General features: G+C 35.3%; 1 protein-coding gene across 1 annotated transcript in view; it reads right to left on the bottom strand.

The window, feature by feature from the left end:
- GRIK2 (glutamate ionotropic receptor kainate type subunit 2) overlaps positions 1 to 24,573 on the bottom strand; it is a 944,667-nt gene that overhangs the window by 610,750 nt on the left and 309,344 nt on the right. The window contains exons 2-3 of the mRNA XM_007942266.2: positions 20,045 to 20,212; positions 15,922 to 16,179 (exon numbers count right to left, since the gene is read on the bottom strand). Of these exons, the coding sequence (XP_007940457.1) occupies positions 15,922 to 16,179; positions 20,045 to 20,212 (426 nt within the window). The remainder of the gene's footprint in view (positions 1 to 15,921; positions 16,180 to 20,044; positions 20,213 to 24,573) is intronic.

Here is a 24,573-nt window from a genome sequence, read left to right as displayed (position 1 = left end):
AAGAGAGTGTTCAAAAGCAAAGATTTCACTTTGAGGACAAAGGTGCACCTGCCCCAAGCCATGGTATTTTCAGTCACTCCTATGCATGAGAAAGCTGGACACTGGATAGGAAGACTACAAAGGAATTGATGCTTTTGAATATGGTACTGGGGAAGAATATTGAATATACCATGGAGTTCCAGCAGAATAAACAAATATATCTTGTAAGAAGTACAGTCAAAATGCTCCTTAGAAGCAAGAATGTATAGATAATAAAGTACTTTTATTTGTTTGTTGCCAGTTTTTGTTTTTTGGTCATGTTGGGTTAGATGTATCTGTGAAACATCTAAGATGGTGAACAAGTGGCTGAGTCTATAAATGTGGGGTCTGGTAAAAATAGCAGAAGATGCAGATCAGTGTATAAACAGCACATGAGTATGGGTCAGATGAAAGGTGGAAGGGAAAATGAGATCAACTAGTGTGAAAACAAGATCTTGAGAAAATCAGTATTTAAGGAGAAAGACAGAAATGTAAGAGTATGAGAAAGGGAATAAATTATTGGAAAGAAGGAGGTAACAAGAAGGCAATGACATCACACAAGCCAAAGCAGGAATTTTATTTTTCTTTTAAAGGATTGTATACTCAAAATTGTCAAGTGCTTCAGAGAGATATTATAAGTATCATCATTCCTTTTATGCTGCAAAGAGGAGAGGACAGATAAGAACAGAAATATGCTAGGGGAAAATGTATTTGCCAAGACACATATACCAATATGTGCCAGATTTAAATTTAGAAAATCTGGCAATCTCTGGCCATCACCAGGAGAATTATTCTTGGTGATTTTTTCTCGCCAACAAAAGCAAATATTGACCCTTGAGATTTTTATATAAGACCTGCTCCTTCTATTTCTTAGAGTTGTGTATGAATTTATTCCACTATTGTAGAAAATGAATTATGTAATTGTTATAGATTAGATACTTTATTTTTGCCTGTAAGTGTTGGCATATATTTTTAGGACTGTATAACTTAGAGAACATTTAGGCCTATGCATACATTTATAAATATTCACTATCATATAATCAGATCTTATAAAATAATATTATAAGCTCTACTTGTGCTTGCTTAAATAAGAATAAAGAAACTATGTTGAGGCATAACCAACTTTGTGGAAACACTAATCCACCAAACTGTGTAATCAACGATATCCAAATAATTAGGTTTAACATGTAATTGCTAATTATATTTGCACTTGGAATTAGGGAATACAGCACTTGAAGCTTTGTACTTAGAACATGCAACATATAATCATCTTATACAAATTACTCCACTCCTTGAAATAAAATAAAAATTATTTGGTTCTATGTTTTACAGTACAAATATTGTTAAATTATTCAAAAATAAGTGTCTTTCAGGAAAATATATTTTCATATGAACTTATTCTATTGAATTATTTTATTTAACATAGGTCTAAAAAAAATAAATTCTTATTATTTACTGGCTTTTCATTTTATTAAACTAACTCCAAAAGCACACACAAATGTACCTAGACCACAGTCTATAAACATACTTTTATTCAAGTTAATCAGTTACTAAGGAAGGTGTTTTCACTTTTTCCTGAGATAGAAGCATCGGCCATTTTTTAAAATGTTCACATCACAGAAATTAACCAAAATTCACGTTGTTAAATATTATGATTCCTAAGACAGATGACTAATTTCCCTTCATTAATTAGAGAAGTTTTATTCTCTTCCCTAAGTTCTTATGTCTATATTCATCTCCTTGACTATCTTCTCACCTGCATTCCTTAATTGAATTCTCTCATACTGTGACACTGTTTTTGTCAATTCTTTTCAATTTCCTCATATAAGAAAGAAAACCACAGTACAAAACACAAAGAGGGAGCATTATATTGCCATACTAAATTCATATTTTTCAACATGTATTTATGATACCTTCAAGTACACTAATGATTCCAAGTGAATATGTCATACATGCTTCAATATATATTATTATTATGAAAATGACTTACTCTCTCCTCTCCCAAATCTCTCTTTCATGTTCTTTCTTTTCGTGTAAATGGTCTGTTAATTAGTAGGTGGACTTATCTTCTCTGTCTCCCTTGTCCCCTTCCCTTCTTTATGAGCTAAATCCTACAATTTGTATCTTCTAAATCATCCTAGAATCCTCTACCTCAGTAACATTTCATAAGAAACTTTTTAATTGAGACTTTCATCTTTTTTCTGTTTGACAAATTCAGAAAATATCTTGCTTCCAACTTTGCCCTACTCTCCACCACACCTCACTACCCAACACATTCTTCATATTGCAGTCAAAGAGGCTTGACCAAAAATTCATGTGCTTAAGATAATGACAACACAAATAACCTAAAAAATAAATGAAGAAAGAAACAAAAAAAATCAACAACTACTAGTGTATCACAGTATTTAACAGAGTAATCTCTGGAATTGACTACCTATATTTAAAACCTCAACACTCTGAATTTCAATTTTCTCTTATAAAAAAATGGTAATAGTAGTAATTCCTTTTTCATAGTATATAACCAACCAACCAGCTGCCATTGAGTTGATCCTAATTCATGGCAACCTCACGTGTGTCAAAGTAGAAGTGTTCTCCATGGCATTTTCAGTGCGATTTTTTTGGAAGTAGGTTGTCAGGCCTTTCTTCTGAGGTACTCTGATGGACTTGAATGTCTATGCTTTCAGTTGGCAATCAAGCTTGGAACTTTGCACCACCCAGGTGTTCTCACAGAAAATAGTAAGGAACAAATGGCACATAGCGTGCATAGTGCTGACAGTTTTAAGTTCATCCTACATGTGCTCTGTGAGGCACTTTAAATATATATTTCACCAATCACGACAAAAATCCTATAAAATATATTTTATGCTCAATTTCCAAGTGCATCAACTCAGACTTTCAGAGGTCAGGCAAGTAGCTTGCTACAAATTACACAATAGAGCAATAATTTCAACCAGAACATACTGACATTAAAGACCATAATAACCACAATAGCCCAGCCTGCCAGATGTGCCTCTTTCTGTGTTCCTTTCTCAATTCCTGGTAAAAGAACTGAACGAATGTATACCCCATCCCTGAGGCACACAGTGGGGGTTTGCAAAACGGGATTATATCACAAAAACATAGCTAGTCTTATTATAACCATGCAGATTCCAGGGAAGGGATCCAGAAGAAGGAGAGTAGCTAGTAAAAGGCTCTTTGTTATATATCCCACACTTTCATAAATTCGTATGCATCCTTCCTCATCTTCATGATGAAGTGCTTGCAGTTCTATGATAACCAGGTTACCTCAGGCAGGCTCACATTTATACCTGTTGATCCCTTTGGTCCCTTCTCCAGCTGAAGTACTTCTCCTTATCCTTCATGACAACTTTATGATGATAACAGCTTCTCTAAACTCTTTTCTGCCTTTTGCAGCCAGTTTTAAACCTTTCCTCCACTAAGTTCCTATAATGTTGCTTTCAAACCTCTTTCCATAGTTGTTACACTATAAAAAGTACCCAATCACATGTCACTCTACCCTACTTGCTTTACTGTGAACAATGGTGAGAGTCAAAATTCAATCTGTAATCCTATATTCTGTGCCTAACATTGTTGCTGTTGTTAGGTACCCTAAAGTCAATTTCAACTCATGGTGACACTATGTACAACAGAATAAAATGCTGCCGGATCTTAGGCAATTCTCACAATTGTTGCTGTGTTGGAGCCTATTATTGCAGCCACTGTGTCAATCCATCCTCTTTTTCTGTGACTGTTCTGGTTACCTAGTGCCATTCTAACAGAAAATACCACAAATAGAATAGCCTTAACAAACAGGAGTTTATTCTCTCACAGCTTGAAGGCTTTAAGTCCAAGTTCAAAGTGACAGGTTCTAGGGGCAGGGTGAAAGCCCCTCAACCTTGGGGTCCAGCTCTGCTTCCTGCTTCCGGCCCACTGGAGCTAGAGGTGTTTCTTCACTCAGACAGCTGCTGGCTGCTGAGGCAGACAAACCCAAGGTTGACAAGTAAAAAGGCACAGTCCCGATGTTACCAAACCACATGGCAGGCCATTAATTTAACTCCATTGTAAGTCCCAAGGTCAGCAGAACATGACAAGCTGCTGAACAATGACACAGCTACATGCAGGGCCCAAGCATGCCATAAGCTATAGACCATTCCCCAAGGCTTCTCCTTATATACAGAAAGCAGACCAAATCCCTAAGGCAGCTACACAGCTGCTCACAGTGGATTCCACCATGGAGTTAATTACCAGTCTCATCATGGGGAATACTACATCCAGCTGCCCAGCCATTCAACCAGGTCCATCCAAGTTGACACAAAAACTTAACCACCACAGTGACCATCTACTTTACCAAGCATGATGTCCTTCTTCAGAGACTGGTCCCTCCTGATAATATGTCCAAAGTACATGAGACAAAGTCTCGCCAACCTCACTTCTAAGCAAGATTCTGGGTGTTCTGCTTCCAAGACAGATTTGTTCTCTTCTGCAATTCAATGGCATAGTCAACATTATTTGCCAATACCATAATTAAAGGCATCAATTTTTCTTTGGTCTTTCTTATTCAGTGTCCAGCTTTAACATGCACACAGGTGATTGAAAATACCATGGGTTGGGTCAGGCACAACATACTCAAAGTGGCATCTTTGTTTTTAACACTTTAAAAATGTCTTTTGCAGCAGCTTTGCCCAGGGCAATATTATGTCATTTGATTTCTTGAATGTTATTCCATGGGCAATGATTGTACATCCTAATAAAATTATATCCTTGACAATTTCAACATTTTTACCTTTTACCATAATGTTACTCATTGATTCAGTTGTGAGGATTTTTTGTTTTCTTTATGTTGAGGTGTAATCCATACTGAAGGCTATAGTCTTTGATTTTCATCGGTGTGTTAGGCTGTGTTCTCTACAGAAGCAAAACCAGTAAAGCTTATATATATATATATAAGCTTATAGAGAGAGAGAGAGAGAGAGAGAGAGAGAAATTTATCTTAGGAAAATGGCTTACACTTATAGAAGCTGACAAGTCCCAAGTTCTTGGATCAGACTTCAAGCTGGAGGCTTTCCCGACTCATGCAGCTGCAGGGGCTGAGGAGCTTAAGGTTGGCAGGCAGTATACTGGCTGTTGATGCCAACAAATGATGAATCCAAGATCACCAGGCCAAACAGTGGATTGTTCACTCACAGACAGTTGTAGGCAGCACAACAGGATCCTGATCCACAGAAGAGTATCTCATTTTCCCAGGATGTGCATAAATATATTGGAAGCAGGCCACATCCCTAGGGAAATTCCCTTTCAATGGATTGGCTACTTAAAACATATACATCTGATCCAATCATGGGAATAACACATATCACAACTACTTAAACCACACAGAATTTTGGTCCAGCCAAATTGACACACAACTCCAACTATCAAAATTGGTAAGTGCTTCAAGTTCTCTTCATATTTAGAAAACAAGATTGTGTCATCTGCATATTGCAGGTTGTTAATAAGTCCTACACCGATACTGAGTTCTTCTAGTCCAATTTCTTGGATTATTTGCTCATAATATATTTTGAATAAGTATGGTGAAAGGATACAACCCTGACACACACCTTTCATGATTTAAAAACATGCAATAGCCTCTTGTTCTGTTCCAATAACTGCCTCTTTATGTACAGATTCCATATGCACATAATTAACTGTTCTAGAATCCCATTTTTAGCACCTGGTATATACAAGATGCCTGATGAAAGATTGTTCAAATAAGTGAATGAGTAAAGATAATGTTTTATTGCAGTTGAAATAGGATATAAGCACAATTCCCTCTAAATTTCACATAAAAATTTTGAAATGATAGAAAAAGCATATCTATATATCTGAAAATTGTTGTTGATCATATTTATTCAACACACAAAAAGCTAAACCCATTAACATTGAGTCCATTCCGACTCTTAGTGTCCCTGTAGTGATCCTATAGGACAGAACAGAACTGAACCCATAGAGTTTCCAAGCCTTTAACCTTTATAAAAAATAGACTGCCATGTATTTCTCCTACAGAACAGCTGGTGGGTTCAAACTGCTGCCTTTGGGATAACAGCCAAACACTTATCCACTGTGCCACTAGGGCTTCTTATTTATTCAATAGCAAGGTCTTAAAAGCTAGCTAAACTAAATTGACCAGGGGCAGATTACTTAACCCATGAGAGTTTCTTTGTCTATAGAAGAGATACGATAGTAACATCTTCATGCATCAATTTCTTAAATATTTATTATGGTACTTCCATGTGGCAGAAAATATTCTAGGCGGTGGAAATAGAATGATAAGCAGCCTTAGAGTCCATCCTGGTCATATCTTCATGACATATCTTCATTACATATCTGTGCTTGATTCAGTGGAGCATACAGCCATGAAAACAAGTCATACATAGTGCAATGAATGCTCTCATGTGGGAGTGTCATGTGCATATCACAGTGCTATGGGAACAGGTAGGGTGGCACCTATTCCAGTCTTTGGAGCAGAGGAGCATGGGAACCTTTCTTTGTGACACCCAAGCCAGATGGTGTGCAAAAAGCCTGTTTGTGCGCATGTGCATTTGCACATGTGAGCACTTAGTGAATAGGAGGAGTGGGGAACAGCATGAAGGCTTTCCAGGCAGACAGAATAGTATTTTCAGCAGCAGAAAGAAATTTAATGACTAAATTTGAAAGAATTAAGTGGGGTATGGTGTCACACATGTCATTAGATATGTACAGGAACAAGATCACATCAAACCATATAAGGCTTCTTAAGTTTTTAGTTTATCCTTAAAGAAAATTAGAACTATTAAGAGAGAGAAAGGATCATGATTGCTGTTTTTTTTTTTTTTAATTCCTCAAATCACATTACAGAGACTGGATTAGAGGAGTGAAGAATTGAAGTATGGAGACTAGTTGTAGCCTGTTCGTTGTTAATGCTAATTCATGTGAGAGTTAATGATGATGTTGATCTAGGAAAGAGCAGACAGGATGAAAGGGAAAATCAGATTTGAGAGATCATGTTGTTGTTGTTATGTGCCGTCGAGTAGACATGTAGAATTGGCCACCATTAGAGCTTGAATGGGGGGCTGACAAAAGGACGGAATCAAGGAAGATATTTTTATGTCTGTTTTAGTTACTGGTGAGTATAAGAGACAGTCACTGGAGGAGACAGATCTGGAAGGGTAATAATCTGTTTTCTTTGGGACTTTTAGGGTTGTTGTGAATATTAAATGAAATAGTTTATGTGATAACAGCTACTACAATGTCTAGTGAATTACAGTTCATTAGAAATTATGTAATCATTTCTATTCCCTTCTTCTCTTTTCCTAAATTACACTAGTAAATTAGTAGCAAAACTGGGAATAGAATCTTAGACTTCTCTTTTACTAGTCCAGAGTTCTTTGTTAATGGACTGCTGATCTACAAACAAAGATGCAACAGAGATTTTAAAGCAAATATTCACAATTTATCCTGGAATTGCTTACAAGCTGACAGCTATCCAACTTATTTTTAGTTTATATTTAAAATGAATCATATGTTCCAAAATGAGTGACAGAAACACAGCTTTGTTTCTGGAGCCAATTTTTTTCCATCATTTTTGGACATCACTCAGCGCTATAACAGACTTTCAGGGTGTTTAAAAGCATTCAACCACGACAACAACAAATGCTAATTATCATAAAAAATAAACAGCTCCTGTTAACATCATTCTAAGAATTTCTCCTACTCTAGCACTATATTTCATCTCTCATCCCATCTGTTTTGGGGGTGGCAACAAAGACTAGATGGAAGTATAATTATCATGCATCAAACTGGACAACACAATAATATAGAAATGAATATAAATGAGAGGAAAAGCAAACATAATAAATAAATCTGGAAAGGAAATATGTAAGTAAAATGGCACATGTGTGTCTTACAGTAAACAGCAAAGGCATAGATTGGTAATGGACTAAATACTACTATTCTTGTTGGGTATGAGATGGGGTTTTCCCCACCTCAATTTGCTGTCCCAACTATAATCGAATATCCTCTTATATCATCGAATAGTCATTTGTTCACTTTGACTCAATGTCCTATGATTTTAAATAATAGCTTATGGACAGATTGTTGTTGTTGTTATGTGCCGTCAAGTTGGACCCGACTCATAGAGACTCCTCCTTGGGTTTCCAAGGCAGTGGAGGGAAAAAGCTCTGAATGTTAAGTTATTTCCTAAATAAATATCACAGCTCAGTACTCCTTCTTATAAACTTAATTAATTTATATTTACATTGTATTTATTCAGATTCCAAAGTTTTCCTTTCAGTTTGATTAACTTTGCTAATAATTCAAATTTTGAAAAGTTCATAAATTTTACCTTTTATTCTATCATTAAATTTCCATCTGGAGATGTTTAAACATATCCAAAAATATGAAAACACACTACTTTTCTACATTTATTAATGCATTTCAAAGGGACTTTTTTGCCTGTCGTGGAGTCATTTCTATCAAAATCAGATAACACACCAAAAACACCTCTGTTCTTTACTGTGAATTAGAAGGAGCTACAGGTGGTCACTTACAAATGGAATTAGTAAATTACAAATAATATTGGGAACATGAAAAATCACATAACCCTTAATAGAGCCTAGAATCTGAAGAAAGGCTAGGACTTTTTTCCTTTATTGGCATATATTCACACCTACAACTGTTCATGGCTTGTGTTGTTGTTGTTGTTAGGTGTCATCAAGTCAGCGCCGATTCATAGTGACTCAAAAGAATGAAACACTGTCCATTCCTGTGCCACCCTCAAAATCTTTGCTATGCTTGAGCCCACTGTTGCAGCCACCATGTCACTGCATCTCATTGAGATCTCCCCCTTTTATGCTCACCCTCTACCAAGCATGCCTGGTCCCTTCTGACAACATGACTAAAATAGATGAGGAGAAATCTGGCCAGTCTTTCTCCTAGGTAGCATTCTGGCTGCACTTCTGGGCAGATTCATATATTCTTCTGACAGCCTATGATATTTTTCATATTCTTTACCAACATCACAACTCAAAGGCACCAATTCTTCTTCAGTCTTCCTTATACATTGTCTAGCTTTCACATGCTTATGAACCTGTTGAAATACTGTGGCTTGGGATAGGCACATCTTTGTCTTCAAAGTAGCATCTTTGCTCCTTAACCATTTAAAGGGGTCTTTTGAAGCACATTTTCCCTGTGCAATATGACATCTCATTTCTAGAATGCTGTTTCCATGGATGTTGATTGTGGAGCCAAGTAAAATGAAATCGTCAACAACTTTGATCTTTTCCCCATTAATCATAATGTTGCTTACTGCTCCAATTGCGAGGATTTTTATTTTCTTTATGTTGAGGTGTAATCCATACTGAAGACTGTAGTCTTTGACCTTTATAAGTACTTCAAGTCTTCTTCACTTTCAGCAAGCAAGGTTATGCCATCAGCATATCGCAGGTTGTTAGTGAGTTTTTCCTCAATGCTGATGCTGTGTTCTTCTTCATATAGTCCAGTTTCTCCGATTATTTGCTCAGTATACAGATTTAATAACTATGGTGAAAGGATACATCCCTGATGTACACACTTCCTGATTTTAAGCCAAGCAGTATTCTCTTTTTATTTTTGGATAACAGCCTCTTGTTCTATGTACAGGTTCCTCATGAGCACAATTAAGTGATCTGGAATTCTCATTCTTTGCAATGTTATCCATAATTTGTTGTTATCCACACAGTCAAACCCTTTTGTGTAGTCAGAAAAACACAGATCAACGTCTATCTAGTATATTTTGCTTTCAGACAAGATCTATCTGACATGAGCATTGATATCCTTCATTCCACATCCCCTTCTGAATGCAGCTTGAATTTCTGGCAGTTCCTTGTCAATATACTGTTGTAGCCATATTTGAATCATCTTCTTCAAAATTTTACTTGCTTGTGATACTAATGATATTGTTCAATCATTTCCATATTCTGTTGGATCACCTTTCTTTAGAAATGACACAAATATCAATCTTCTCCAGTCAGTTGGCCAAGTAGCTATCTTCCAAATTTTGTTCTTGATCATATGCTACTTCCTGAAATGATTGAATATCAACCAATTCTTTATAGTGACTTTGTAATCCTTCCATATTCTTCTGATGCTTCCTGCGTCATTCAATATTTTACCCAGAGAATCATTGAATATTGCAACTCAATACTAGAATTACTTTTCTTCAGTTCTGTCAGCTTGAGAAATATTGAGAGGGTTCTTCCCTTTTGATTCTCTAACTTCTGGTCTTTGCACATTTCATCGTAACACTTTACTTTGTCTTTTTGTGTCACCTTTTGTAATCTTCTGTTCAGCTCTTTTATCTTGTCATTTCTTCCATTTGCTTTAACTACTCTACATTCAAGAGCAAGCTTCAGGGTCTCTTCTGACATCCATTTTGGCCTTTTCTTCCTTTCTTTATAATGGTCTTTATATTAACATTTTGCTTTCTTCATGTATGATGTTCTTGATTTCATTCCATAATTCCTCTGATCTTTGGTCATTGTTGTTCAATGTGTCAAATATATTCTTCAGATAGTGTCTAAATTCAGGTGGGATATAATCAAGGTCATATTTTGGCTCTTGTGGACTTGTTTTAATTTTAATTGTTTAAAAGTTGTTTTAATTTTCTTCAGCTTCAATTTGAACTTGCCTATGAGCAACTGATGGTCTGTTCCAGTCAGTTCCCAGCCTTTTTTTGGCTTGTAATATTAACCTTCTACTTTGCCTCTGTAAAAACGACAAGGAGGCCACATGTTCTGACCTCCTCTAATCCCACAAAGGGAAGACAGGGTTACCAGCAGTAACCCAAGGCCTATTACTGCCAGACCAAACATGCCGCCTCCCTCCAGCCCTTTCACCAACCGTTCCTCCCAAAGCACCCACCACCTCTCTCCTGGGTTTGATAATTCACTGCAGTGGCCACACAGAACTCACAGATTACAGGGTTTATTAGGGAAGCACCAGTCTACAACTCAAGTTCAGGAAGAACGCTCAGTCTCTCTCCCAGCCCACCGTCCCTCAGCCAACAGTCTCTCACAGTCTCTTTCTGGGGTGCGTGTCTCTTGTGTCTCTTTCCCAGCAACACGTGTCTCAGGAGCCCGTGTCTCTTTCCGCAGCAAGTCTTCCTCGACCAGCAGTCCGAGAGAGTTCTGCCTCCAGGAGGTCTCCTTTAGAGCCCACAGGGTGGTCAAACTAGCCAATTAAGGCATCAGAACTCTAAGCACCTGAGAGAGAATGGGCACCTCCCAGAACATTGTTTTGTGCCACTCCCAACAGAAATACTCCAGGTGGACACCTTCAGCAACCAGGAGCTCCTCAGTTGCTCATAGCAAATTCCACCTTGGAGTTTACAAAGACTTATGGGTAGAAAAGCCACACAAAGTAATTTACTACACTGCACCCTCTTTCCACAGATATAGTCGATTTCGTTCCTGTGTATCCCATCTGGCAAGGTCCACATGTATAGTCATTGTTCATGTTGTTGAAAAAAAAAGGTATTTGGAATGAATAAATTTGGTTGGGAAAAATTCTATCATGCCATCTCCAGCGTCATTTCTATCACCAAGGCCATATTTTCCAACTACCAATGCTTCTTCTTCTTCTTTGTTTCCAACTTTTGCATCCCAACAATCAGTAATTATCAGTGCATCTTAATTGCACATTTGTTCAATTTCAGACTGAAGAAGTTGGTAAAAATTTTCAATTTCTTCATTCTTGGCTTTAGTGGTTAGTGCATAAATTTGAATAATAGTTGTATTAAATGGTCTTCCTTATAGGTGTATGGATATTGCCCTATTACTGACAACACTGTACTTCAGGATAGATCTTGAAATATTCTTTTTACAATGAATACAGTGTCATTCCTCTTCCAATTTGTCATTCCCAGCATAGTAAACCATATGTTTTTCTAATTCACAATGGCCAATACCAGTCCAGTTTAGCTCACTAATGCCTGTTGTTGTTGTTGTTGTTATGTGCCGTTGAGTCGGCCCTGACTCATAGCGACCCCTCCTTAGGTTTCCGACGCAGTATCACTACGGAAGTAGATTGACCCATCTTCCTTCTGAGGAGTGGCTGGTGGGTTTGAACCTCCAGCCTTCTGGTTAACAGTCAAGTGCCTTAGGCACTATGCTAGAACATCAATATTTATGCATTCCATTTCATTTTGACAACTTCTAATTTTCCTTGATTCATACTCCATACATTCCATAGTCTGATTGTTAATGGATGTTTGCAACTGTTTCTTCCCATTTTGAGTAATGTCCCAGCAGCTCATGAAGGTCCTGAAGGCTTTACTGCATCCACATCATTAAGGTCAACTTCATTTGTCCATGAGTAAGCAGCCCACCATTCGGCTTGGAGCTCTTGGATTCGTCATTTGTTGGAGTCAACAGCCAGTGTACTGCCTGCCAGCCTTGAGCTTCTCAGTTCTGTGGTTGCAGGAGCCAGGAAAAGCCTCCAGCTTGATGTTTGTTCCAGGGACTTTGGACTTGCCGGCTTCTATATGTTTGTGAGCCATTTTCCTAAGATAAATTTCTCTCTCTCTTTATATATATATATAAGTTTTGCTCATTTTTGTTTCTCTAGAGAATCCAGTCTAACACATATATCTAACAAGCAACTATAAATATTCCCCTATTTAAATCTTCTTCAATAATATGTTAAGAATATAATTTAAATTAGGGAAAAATCAATTACATATGTAGCTTCACTTTACCAAATTGTGATATAACCTTGATAACACATCTCATTACTTCTTTATTCAAATACTTATAAACTCCATGTATGAAGTAAGTAAGGATGTCATACATAAACACATAGAATAGTGAAGAAAAGTGATATGTCCATAAACATTTTGACCATTTGACAATCTTCTTGTTACTATCAGGAGTTCCAAAAAATGAGAAATAAATAAAAAATATCACATGTATAACATATAGTTATATGCATGTGTGTGTGTGTGTATATATATATATATATATATATATATATATATATATATATATACACATATACCCCACTTGTCTGTCAGTTTGTAATACTGTGGTGTTTTGTGTGTTGCTGTAAGGCTGGAGGCTATGCCACTGTTATTTTAAATACCAGCAGGGTCAACCATGGTGGACAGGTGGACAGGTTTCAATGGAGCTTCCAAACTAAGATGACTTGGAAAGAGGAAGGCACCATCAACTTCTCAAAGTACTGGCCACTAAAAGCATTATAAATAGCAGTGAAACACTATCTAATGTATTACTGGTAAACATTATGAATAGCCCTGAAACATTATCTGATATAGTATGAGACAATAAGCCCCTCAGGTGGGAAGGCACTTAAATTGTGACTGGGAAAGAGCTGCTTCTTCATAGTAGAGTTGACCTCAATGACATGGATGGAGTATAAAGCTTCTGGGACCTCCACTTGATGATGTAGTACCACCCAAAATGGGAAGAAATAGCTGCAAACATCCATTAATAATCAGAACATGGAATGTACAAAGTAAGAATCTAGGAAAACTGGAAATTGTCAAAAATAAAATAGAATGCTGATGCTCTTTAGAAAACCTGATATCCCTCTCAAGGGACTTCTGAAAACATGACCAGAGTAGGTGACAGGAAATCTGACCATTCTTGCTTCTAAGGAGTATTCTGGCTGCACTTATTCTAGGACAGACTTGTTCCTTCTGGCAGTCCATGATGCTTTTAGTATTCTTCACCAACACCATAATTCAAAGGCATCAACTGTTCTTTAGTCTTCCTTATTCATTGTCCAGCTTTTCCTTGCATATGAGGCTATTGGAAATACCATGGCTTGAGTTGGGCACACCTTAGTCTTCAAAGTGACATTTTTTTCTCCTTAATACCTTAAAGAGGTCTTTTTCAGCACAACTGTCCAGTGTAATATGACATCTGATATCTAGAATGAGTCCTGATTGAGGATCCAAGAAAAATGAAATCCCTGACGACTTCAATGTTTTCTCCATTTATCATGATGTGGCTTATTTGTCCAGTTGTGAGGATTTTTGTTTTCTCTATGTTGAGGTGTAATCCATACTGAAACAATTGTTTTTGATCTTCATCAGTAAATACATGAATCTTCTTCACTTTCAGCAAGGTTGTATCTGCATATCACAGGCTATTAATGAGTCTTCCCCCAATCCTGATGTCATGTACTTCACCATATAGTCTAACTTCTCAGATTATTGGCTCAGCATACAATTTGAATAAGTGTGGTAATAGAATGCAAGCTCTTCCTGATTTTAAACCATGCAGTATCCCCTTGTTCTTTTTGAACCACAGCCTCCTGGTCTGTGTACAGATTCCTCATGAACACAATTAAGTGTTCTGGAATTTCCATTCTTCTCAATGTTTTGCATAATTTGTTATAATCCATGCAGTCAAATGTCTTTGCATAGTCAACAAAACATAGGTAAACATCTTTCTGGTATTCTTTGCTTTCAGCCAAGATCCATCTGACATCAGCAATAACATCTCTTATTCCAGGTTCTCTTCTGAATCTAGTTTGAATTTTTTATTAGAAAAGCAAAATTCCTAAATTGTATTTAAACTCAATCTTCCTTATCTTGGAGCTCTGGTAGCATAGTGCCTAAAGCACTTGACTGCTAACCAGAAGGCTGGTGGTTGAAACCCACCAGCCATTCCTCGGAAGGAAGATGGGGGAATCTGCTTTCATAGTGATACTGCCTCGGAAACCCAAGGAGGGGTTGCTATGAGTTGGGTCCGACTCGATGGCACATAACAACAACAACTTCCTTATCTTGATGAAAATGCTTTCCAACTAGTTTCAGTATTTTTCCAACTCTGTAACACCCTGCTGTCTGTTCTCCTGGGATTAGAAATTATTTGCAGATGGTCATTTTTTAGCAAATGGACTAATTTCTACAGAGTTCTGTATATTGCATAGTGTTCTGTATGTGGCTACTTCAGAAGAATTCAAATTCAAATGAACTTAAATCTTGATATGAATGTGAGAGAAAAGTGAAATGGCCTAGAAAAAAATCTTGTTACATTCTAATTTAAAGAACACTATTTAGATCTTAACGTGAAATTACTTTACTATATAATCACAAAAATATCATGTACTCCCTTCACAAATACAGCTTCTAAAGAAAATTAAAATTTTATTTTTACTGTTTACTTCCTTATCTATCTCCATGAGACTTGTTTTTCATTGACTCCTCAAGATTACCATTCATATATAAATATAACTACACTAAGAAAAGAAAGCACATGCAACCTCCAGACAGCAAATAATCATTACAATGTTCAGTAAAGACTCCAAAACAAATACCATTTTTAAGTTCTGTGTCCCAAGTCTCTGAACTGTGTCTAAACATAAGCAGTTCCAATATCTCAGCATATTTCAGAGGGGACTATAGTGTTCCCCAGTTAAGAATAAGCTTTCAGACATTAGCATGGTATACAGATGTAAGGATATTACTTTTAATATGTGGGGTTTTGCATATAAAAAGCTAAAGAAACTATTAAGTAAAACCCTTATTTATTGATAGGTTGCACTCTTAATCAGTCATGAGATTTAGCTTTGGCAAACTCACCTTAAAGAAAAAATTAGAGAAAAAATTCTTAAATGGTTCGGTATTATACTTCATCCTATTTCTATCCTCCACCCAATACTATAATTTTATCCAATTGATCCTTCAGATTAAACTACACTCATTTTCCAAATACAGGAAAAAAAAAGTTCATGATTCAGTTATTCTTTGCAATTAGTGTTCATATTTGGTACTTGGTCTTTCTACCCTTTTATTTAATTAACAACAATACAAAATAAGAATATAGTAACAATCTGGATGTGTTGTTTTAAAGTATACCCCCAAAAGTTACTGGTTTTTCTTACCAGTGCTGTCATCATATACCACTGTGACAGTTTTCCACTTGAAAAATTGCACCAGGTCCAAAATGGCACGGCTGAGTGAAGAGAAGTCTGGGTAGAGACTGACATAGAAGGAATCTTTGTTGTCTGACACCTGGTGCTTCCAGCGTGTCTGTATGTGGGGAACGCCCAGAGCATTACAGATGGACTGCACTGCATTTGCAGAAGAGCTGTGTGAAGGCCCGAAGATGGCAGCGACCCCAAGAGATAGCTGATCACAAGCTGAAGAGGAGATAGAAATCTGTCAATAACGAGAGGATAGAAACCAGGGTGCCAGCATATACCAAATTATTATTGTAAACACAAAGGTATCAAGCTAACGAAAGATATGCTTTTGTTTCTTTCATTTTGTTTTTAAGTTTAATGTCTACTTTGCTAATTTTGACTCTAAACATTTCTATTCTTTTACAAATGGAATTAGTTCACCAAGATATCTGTAGCTCAGGTTCACATAATTCTATAAAAAATGCCAACGAGGGAGAGAGAGAGGAACGTTTTCAAAAACTTAAGCGGGTGTTTATTTTGGAAAAATAGTTCAGGTCAGGGAGAAAGACGAATAGCGTTATGTCCCAAATTTATTGGCCATTGTCCACAATTTTAAAGCCTACGTCAAAAGCCACTTGCTCCCTCAGTCACTGAAAAAGCTATGGTTTCACAGAGTTAAATATTTGCACATACGGTATAGGTCAAGATGTGCACACCACCCCTCATATAAAACCAGATATGGTTATTCCCTATGGAATAATCTCCTTAAGTAGAAAAGACACTGAAATCATTAGATAAGCATTTAATCCTCTTTATTTAACTTTTGGATGCTACAAGTCTTTGTACTGCTTTGATACATATGTATTTTTAAGTTTGTGTTTACTCATAGGAAAATTTATTCACATCAATAATTAAGAAAGTCATAATTAAATAGAGCATATTCAGGTCAGGATGGACAGACTATGACAGCACTTGAAACTCTGTTAAATACATTGAAACAACTAGTGTATTCTAGCCTACTAAAGGAAATAATTGTGATAAACATGAAAATTATCTTTAAACATTTGAAGACCAAGCCTATGAACGAGGCTGTAAGCTTGTTTCATTTGACCACCAAAGCAAGATTTAGGACAAATTATGTGAATTTCTTTACAGATTTAATGGAATCTAAAAGATCTAATGGGAAGCAGGAAATGTCTGAAAATAGAATAGGCTGTCCCAAAAGGCAATGTTTTACCCATCTCTGCAAATATCAAAACAGTGCTGAAGAGGTTTTTTTTTTTTAAAATCAGGATTTAGGCATCAATTGGCTGTTCAAATTCAATACCTAAATGGAGAGATTATAATTCTACCATGTAAAATTTTCTAGAATTTTTATTCAGAGAGTTTTCTACCTAAAACACAATATGATGGATGAATTGTTAACTAGTAATGTATTTAATAATCGAGTGAAATTTAATGGAGATTATCCATTGTTTGAACCTTCTTAAAAAATTCAATATAATGTAAATAATTATTTTGCATTATGTAGAGTCTCACTTTTTAAATAATGATTGGTATGCTGAATCAGTAAGAAGGCTTAGTTAAGTTCAAAATTCATTTTGAACTATAATGAGCAAATATAGGGCAACTGTGAGAGGCTATTTTCTTACTTATTTGCTTGTTTTTAACAAATCTTCCATTGACTATTGAACTGCACTGACTGGATATATTATTTTTGAAGTATGGAATTTTTTACTCAACATGGATTTTTATTGCACATACATTATAGTTTCTGACAAAACATAAACCAAGAGAAGTTTAAAATATTACATTATGTTGGTTATTTAGAATATTCCTGTGTTTGAAATAAGAATTAGAGTTTCAGTTATCAGAGGAACCATTTAAAAGCAATGTATGATTCAAACAGTAATTCAAACTTTAATAATCAAAATATTCATTTATTGAGCAAACCAGTATTATTAATTAAAAGTATAACACCAAATAGCAGAGAAAGTATTAACATGTGGAAATTTCACTTCTTATTTCTTGCCTTTAAAAAATAATTTAAAAAAATATTATAAATGCTCAATTAAACATTTAGGTTATTTTATAATTAGTCAATATATTATCAATATGTATCAATGTGATATATATATCAATTGATATAAATAAATATATATATATATTTACTGTGCTCCCAGAAGGTTTAAAATTTATATTGAATTTCTCCCTTATATTATTCTTTGACATATCACTGTGTCCTCCAAGCAATAGTGGCTCACCAAGAAAGAACTTCACAGAGTTGAGAGCCAAACCATGGGATTCATCCATTCAAAATCTCACAAAATATTACTCATGCACTTCCTAGCTTCAGGCCAAAGTCAATTGAGGGATTTGATTCATAATAGGATTTTAATGGGTGATAAAACTTGTAAATTCGTTTAATATTTTAGAAACCAAATGGTGTCTTCACCTCATAATTTCACTAGGGCATTCCCAGGATAGAAACTTGTTTGTTGTTGGAACATTTTAATCCACTTTTCAGGTTGCTCCCTTGATGGAACCATTAAGAAATCTTTTAATATGTTATCTATTGTTGTTGTTGTTGTTGTTGTTATGTGCCGTCGAGTCGGCCCCGACTCATAGCGACCCCTCCTTGGGTTTCCGAGGCAGTATCACTACGGAAGTAGGATTGCCCAACCTTCCTTCCGAGGAGTGGCTGGTGGATACCGCACTCATATTCCATTTTCTTTGGTCTAAATGCTTTCATTTGAAGCAGAGCTACTTCTTTCTAATGGAAATAATCCTGCACTATGTCACTAATCAAATGCACTTGTCTTGCAGTTAGTGTCTTATTTTGCAATTATGATGACAAATGTAGTATTTTGCAATAACCTTTAACCTTTTTTACAGCCTTAAAAACCTTTCATCACCCTGGCATGGTTCTGAAATGTGGAAACTTATTTGTATTCATAAAGATATGAATTCAAAGTACAGTCAGAATACAGGATTTGATAAACACTAGCCAATGGGGGGGGGAGAAATATTCATCTAAAAAAATATTGTGCCTCATCAGCTTCTGTCAATATTAATTAGCATAGAAGAAATCTATATCAAGATGGAATGATAAATAATTATGTAAATTTTCACCAATGTAAGGTAGCAAGTAAAGCAATATTAATACTACAGAAAGGCAAACATCTTTTAAAAAATATGAAGTGAAACGGCTTTGCAGGCCCATTTCATTGAGAAAATCTATATTATGAAATTTAATTTCTGATACATGAATGAGAACTACATAAAAGACACGATCATATTAAATGAGATTAAATGAGACTATGGAAATAGCTGTCAAATACATTTATAACTAAAACCTATTGTTTTGGTTAAAATAATACCTTGGTACTAATTTGCATAGTTCTTTCTTTTACACATAAAATTAAATTCATGTTATACAAAATAATTTCTCCATTGTTATCATTTCAAACACAATTTTATAACATAATAGTAAAAAATAATAAAATTTAGATTACTGTAATTATCACTTCATATACTCTTGTGTTTATATCATTTGATGCTTATTTTCAGGCAAAACAAACATTGAGTGGTTCAAAAAAAATGGACAGAAAGTATACATAAATTAAAGGTTGTTTAAGTTTTCTAATAAAGTTTTAAAAAGATTGAGCTGACTCTTTGAAATATCTTAGAACCAGAGAACTTTCAAGGTAGAGTAAGCCAAATAAAACCATGGTAGTAATATATTAGAAGTAGAAAATCATGCAAATAAAAATAAAAAATTTATTTAAATCCACTGATATATACTGCTTTATATTATTTGGTTCTTGAAAATAGGAATATTTTAGTAACCAGAGAATTGACATAAAAAAATTTTTTTGCCATAAATACAACTGCATTTCATGTTGTAAGATTTTTTTTTTCTTGTCAAAGATGATTATATCGCTTTACCATATCTGATAAAACTTAGGTGAATTATTAAAATATTCATTACATTAAATTATTCCTAATAACCTATTAACTACATTTTGAAATTAAAAGATTTCTAAGAATACCTGAAAAATCTGAATTCAATAAAACATCATGTTGAATATCTATCAGTTACCTTTCTTGGATGCTTCAAAACTGTCATAGAGGTTTATCTTCTGAGTGTCATAGGTTAGGGTGGTATTGGGCAACAAAGTTCTGTTTCTGTTGATTGTGTTCACAGCAAATCTGAATGCAAGTTCCTCAGCTCCCATTGGGCCAGATTCCACATATTCAAAAATACCACCTGGGGGGGGGGGAAAGGAATATGTACACAGTTCTTACAAAAGAGAAAATGTGAGAAGTTTTTGTATTTATCTGTGCATGTGTGTTCATAGAGTCTGTTTGTGATTTGTTTACATGCCTAGAGTTTGTGTTGGCACATTTTATTCCTATGAATTCCATATTTTGGAACATACACTTTTAGATAAATCCACATTGGCAAAATTGCCTTGATATTGTTGCCAAAATGATTTTAATATGATTTCACCTCATTTCTTTAGTAATTGCTTTTCAAGGCCTACATATATTATAGATCTTGCTTTAAATCCTGAATATTACCCTCTCCAAAATGATGCATATAGTTCCAAAGTAACCAATTATCTGTATTTATACAAAGCCATAAAGTTAACCACTGGGGAAATCATATTAAAGGATCCTCTGTTAATTTAGACATCAGATTTATTTCAGCACAATTTTTATGACATTTATGTTGTTAAACACACATGCACAAACATATTTACTTGCAAATTCCAACATTTTGCTTTCAAGAAAAGAGAATAAAGTGCATTTGTCTATTCCTTTTACTCTAAGTCATTTTTTCTTCAGAAGATACTTGACATTTGTGAAGGATAGCTCTCCAAAACTATGCAAATCCTTTAATCAGTGAATTACACTGTAGCATATAATGTTGGCCATAAAATGCAGAGTATAATTAAAAAGCATGTCCCTTCAATTTTTCACCTCCTGATAGCTGTGTCTCAGCCCAGTTCCTTCATTCTTTTCTCAAACTTCCTTCTCCCTTATAACATCTTTCTCTTCAACTGGGATGAACATGAGTGGGACCTTGACCTCCCACAGAATCTCTTCTTTACAGTTGTTTTGGTAAATGGAATGAAGGGGGAGCTCTAATAACTGACTCCCTCAAACCTCTGTCTTTGGGAAACTAGTACTCACAAAAGTTAACATCATGTATTCTCAACAAAATCGTTCACATATTAAACTGCCTTATATAAGCTCCTTCCATGGTTTACAATTCATACGTCCATCAAAGGTGTTCCAACACTTGAGTGTCACATTAACACACTATCACTAAAGTCACTATTCTAAATTAGTAAACTGTCATGGTATTGTAACAGTGCCTCTAATTATGAGGAATGTTGTTTTGTGTGCCATTGAATTGATTTTGACCCCATTTGACAGAGTAGAACTGCCCCATAGACTTTTCTAAACTGTAATCTTTATGGAAGTGGACTGCCAGACCTTTCTCCTGCAGAGTCGCTGGTGAGCTGAACTACCAACCTTTTTCGGTCAGCAGTTGAGCACTTAACCATTGAAGAATGGACTCAACGACAACTACCACGAAAACCAAAGGATAAGGCAAAGTTATAGTTAGAAGAAATTGAAAAATCTGTTGACTCTGTTTGGTTTAAAATAATTTTTGTATTATTTTAACTAAATGTATGATATATTTTACCAAAGGATCAACTTATTACGAAATACCAAAAACCAAACTAAACTCACTGCCATCTAGTTGATTCCAACTCATAGTGACCTCCATTGGGCTTCCCAGGCTATAAATCTTTACGGAAGTAGATTGACCAGCCTTCCTTCCATGGAACAGCTGATGGGTTTGAATGGCTGACCTTCTGGGTAGCAGCCAAGTGCCTTATCCACTATGCCACCAGAGCTCCTTATTATGAAATAGTACTCTGAATACAGTTAAAATATTTTGATGACTAAACAAAAGGAAGGTGTTAAGAACCAAGTCGGGAGCCTTAGATATTGGGGTGAAAATAGTGGTGTGAGCATGGGTTCTAAAGCCAGCCTGGATTTACATGGTGTTTCTGTCACCCGCTAGCTGTTGGAATTTCAGTACTTACTTAAACCCTCAGCCTGAGTTTTCTTCATCTCTAAAACAGGGTAACAATGGAGCTTTCTGCACAGATTTGTCATAAAGATTAAATGTCAGCTCGTGTAAAATATTCAGAAGAGTGGACGCCATAGATTAAGGACTCAATAAATGTTGAAGCTTCCATTCAATCTTCAAAGAAATTCAAACTAGTACTATTCACAGAAAGAACCATTTGTAGAAAGAACCAACCATGATATATCTATCAAGTGGTAGGGCCAGCATTAGAAACTGCTCACACTTGACTTCAAAACCCTTGCCTATTCCACAAGAAACTAGTAGTTTCCCTCAAAATTTCACTCAAGCAAAATACACAGAGCTTCCTAAAAGGTGAGATGTAAGAATTTCAATATTAAGATGCAATTAGAAATGCAAAATGTTATATTATAGGACTGAAAATAATTCAGCAATTGGAAAATACTTATTTAAGTTTTATAGAAATAGTCAATTATAAAAATGCAAATCTAAAGTGGTTTCTTCTTGACAAAATAAAATAAAAACTGAATCTTCTACTTTCCTCAAATCAAAATTTCAGTTTCTGTTCAGGAAAAACAAAATAACAACACAGAAATAATAAACACTAGAAGCTGTGGGTTAAAATTTTCATGGTATTCATTTCTCTACAAAATAAATAATCCAGATTCAACTTCGAGCTTACATATTTATTATATATTTACTATTTAAAGTAGTCTTTGTAATTCCCTAAGATAACCATTTTCTACCTTAATTAAATAAAATTAATGATTAATTTTTATTGATCCAAAGCCACATGCAATTTTTTTTTAATATTTAAAACAAAAAGATCCACATAACACAAGCTTTTCAGGCACCACATCTTACATACCTCAGATCAATGCAATTCTTGAACAATCATGTAGGGTAAGTACTGTCATCGCTAACACTAATTCAAGAAAAGAAAGAAACACTGAGTAGATCAGTACTTCTGATGTGCAGAGAAGATACAAGTGGGGAAGATGAAAAATAATATCTAGGAAAAATCTACTCTGCAAAAAAGAGTTGAGTGGATGACCCAAATTTATTTCTGGAAAAAAAAAAAAAATATAATTCTATTTACATATTTAGATGAGTTTAGTAACATCAAACACATCTACTGGTCAGAGTAGACAAACAGGTATAATCACCATAGTAGATACTATGAAGGCACTTGTAAAAACTAATAATTATTCTTGATTAAAACAAGTTTTAATAAACAGAAAAAAAAAGTGACATTTTATTAACTGGTAGGATGGCAGATGTTGTAGATATAAAGCTAAATACATTAACACATAATTTCATTAAAGATAAATGAAATTCACATTGAAAAGTTGAATCTTATCAAAAAACATTTTAAAAATAAAACACACAAACAAGTATAAGCCTCTTACAAGAGAATTGCTGAAAAATAAGGAAACAATAGGCAAAGATTTATTCTAAAATCACACTAACCAAACAAAACTGGTACAGCTATTCTAATACTAGACAAGATAGACTTGAAGGCTGTAAGCAAAATAAGGAAAGAAATTCATAATGATAAACAGGCCAATCCACAGGGGTAATACTATAATTCTAAATCTGTGTACATCCAATCAAATAGCATCATGACCTTGACAGTACTATAAGGAAACACAGATCATAATGGGGAATATTGACACAACACCCTTTGATAGAATAAGCAGACATAAATATCAGTTAAGATTTCTTGTTGTTGTGTTGTTATGTCTTGTCGAGTCAGCCCCGACTCATAGTTGAGATTTGTTGTTGTTGTTGTTGTTATGTGCCGTCGAGTCGGCCCCGACTCATAGTGACCCCTCCCCTTGGGTTTCCGAGGCAATATCACTACGGACGTAGGATTGCCCAACCTTCCTTCCGAGGAGTGGCTGGTGGGTTTGAACCGCCAGCCTTCTGGCTAGCAGTCAAGTGCTTTAGCCACTATGCTACCAGAGCTCCCAGTTGAGATTTAGAAGGTCTAAATGACATATTTAATATATTTGACCTAAGTAACATAAATGGAACCAAACCTAAACCAAAACCAAACCTACTTCCATTGAGTGGATTCCAACTCATAGGGTTTCTGACACAGTAAATTTTTATGGAAGTAGATTGCCCAGCCTTGCTTTTGTGGAGTGGCTGGTGGGTTTGAACCACTAACCCTCTGGTTAGCAGTCAGATGCCTTAGGAACTATGAGCACAGTGCCGCAAATGACAAAATTTTCTTTGCAAGTGCATATTTATCAAATATTATAGTGGTTTCAAGTAGAAAAACCTCAGCACATTTAAGAGGATTGAAATTATTCAGAAAAGTAAATCAAATCAAAATAAATACATAAAAGGAAGAAAATAATAACAATTAAAAAAAATCACTGAAATAGAAAACAAATATTCAATAAAAAAATCAACAAAGACAAACTGGTTCTTTGATGAGGTTAATAAAATGGATAAAATCATAGCAAGTCTGATTAAGAATAAGAAAGAGAAAA

This window comes from Orycteropus afer, unplaced genomic scaffold (genome assembly GCF_000298275.1).
Source record: "Orycteropus afer afer isolate SDZICR_OR568_19922 unplaced genomic scaffold, OryAfe1.0 scaffold00087, whole genome shotgun sequence".
NCBI classification, from domain to species: Eukaryota; Metazoa; Chordata; class Mammalia; order Tubulidentata; family Orycteropodidae; genus Orycteropus; species Orycteropus afer.
The sequence above is the reverse complement of the archived record's forward strand: the minus strand, read 5'-3'. Positions and strand labels throughout refer to the sequence as shown.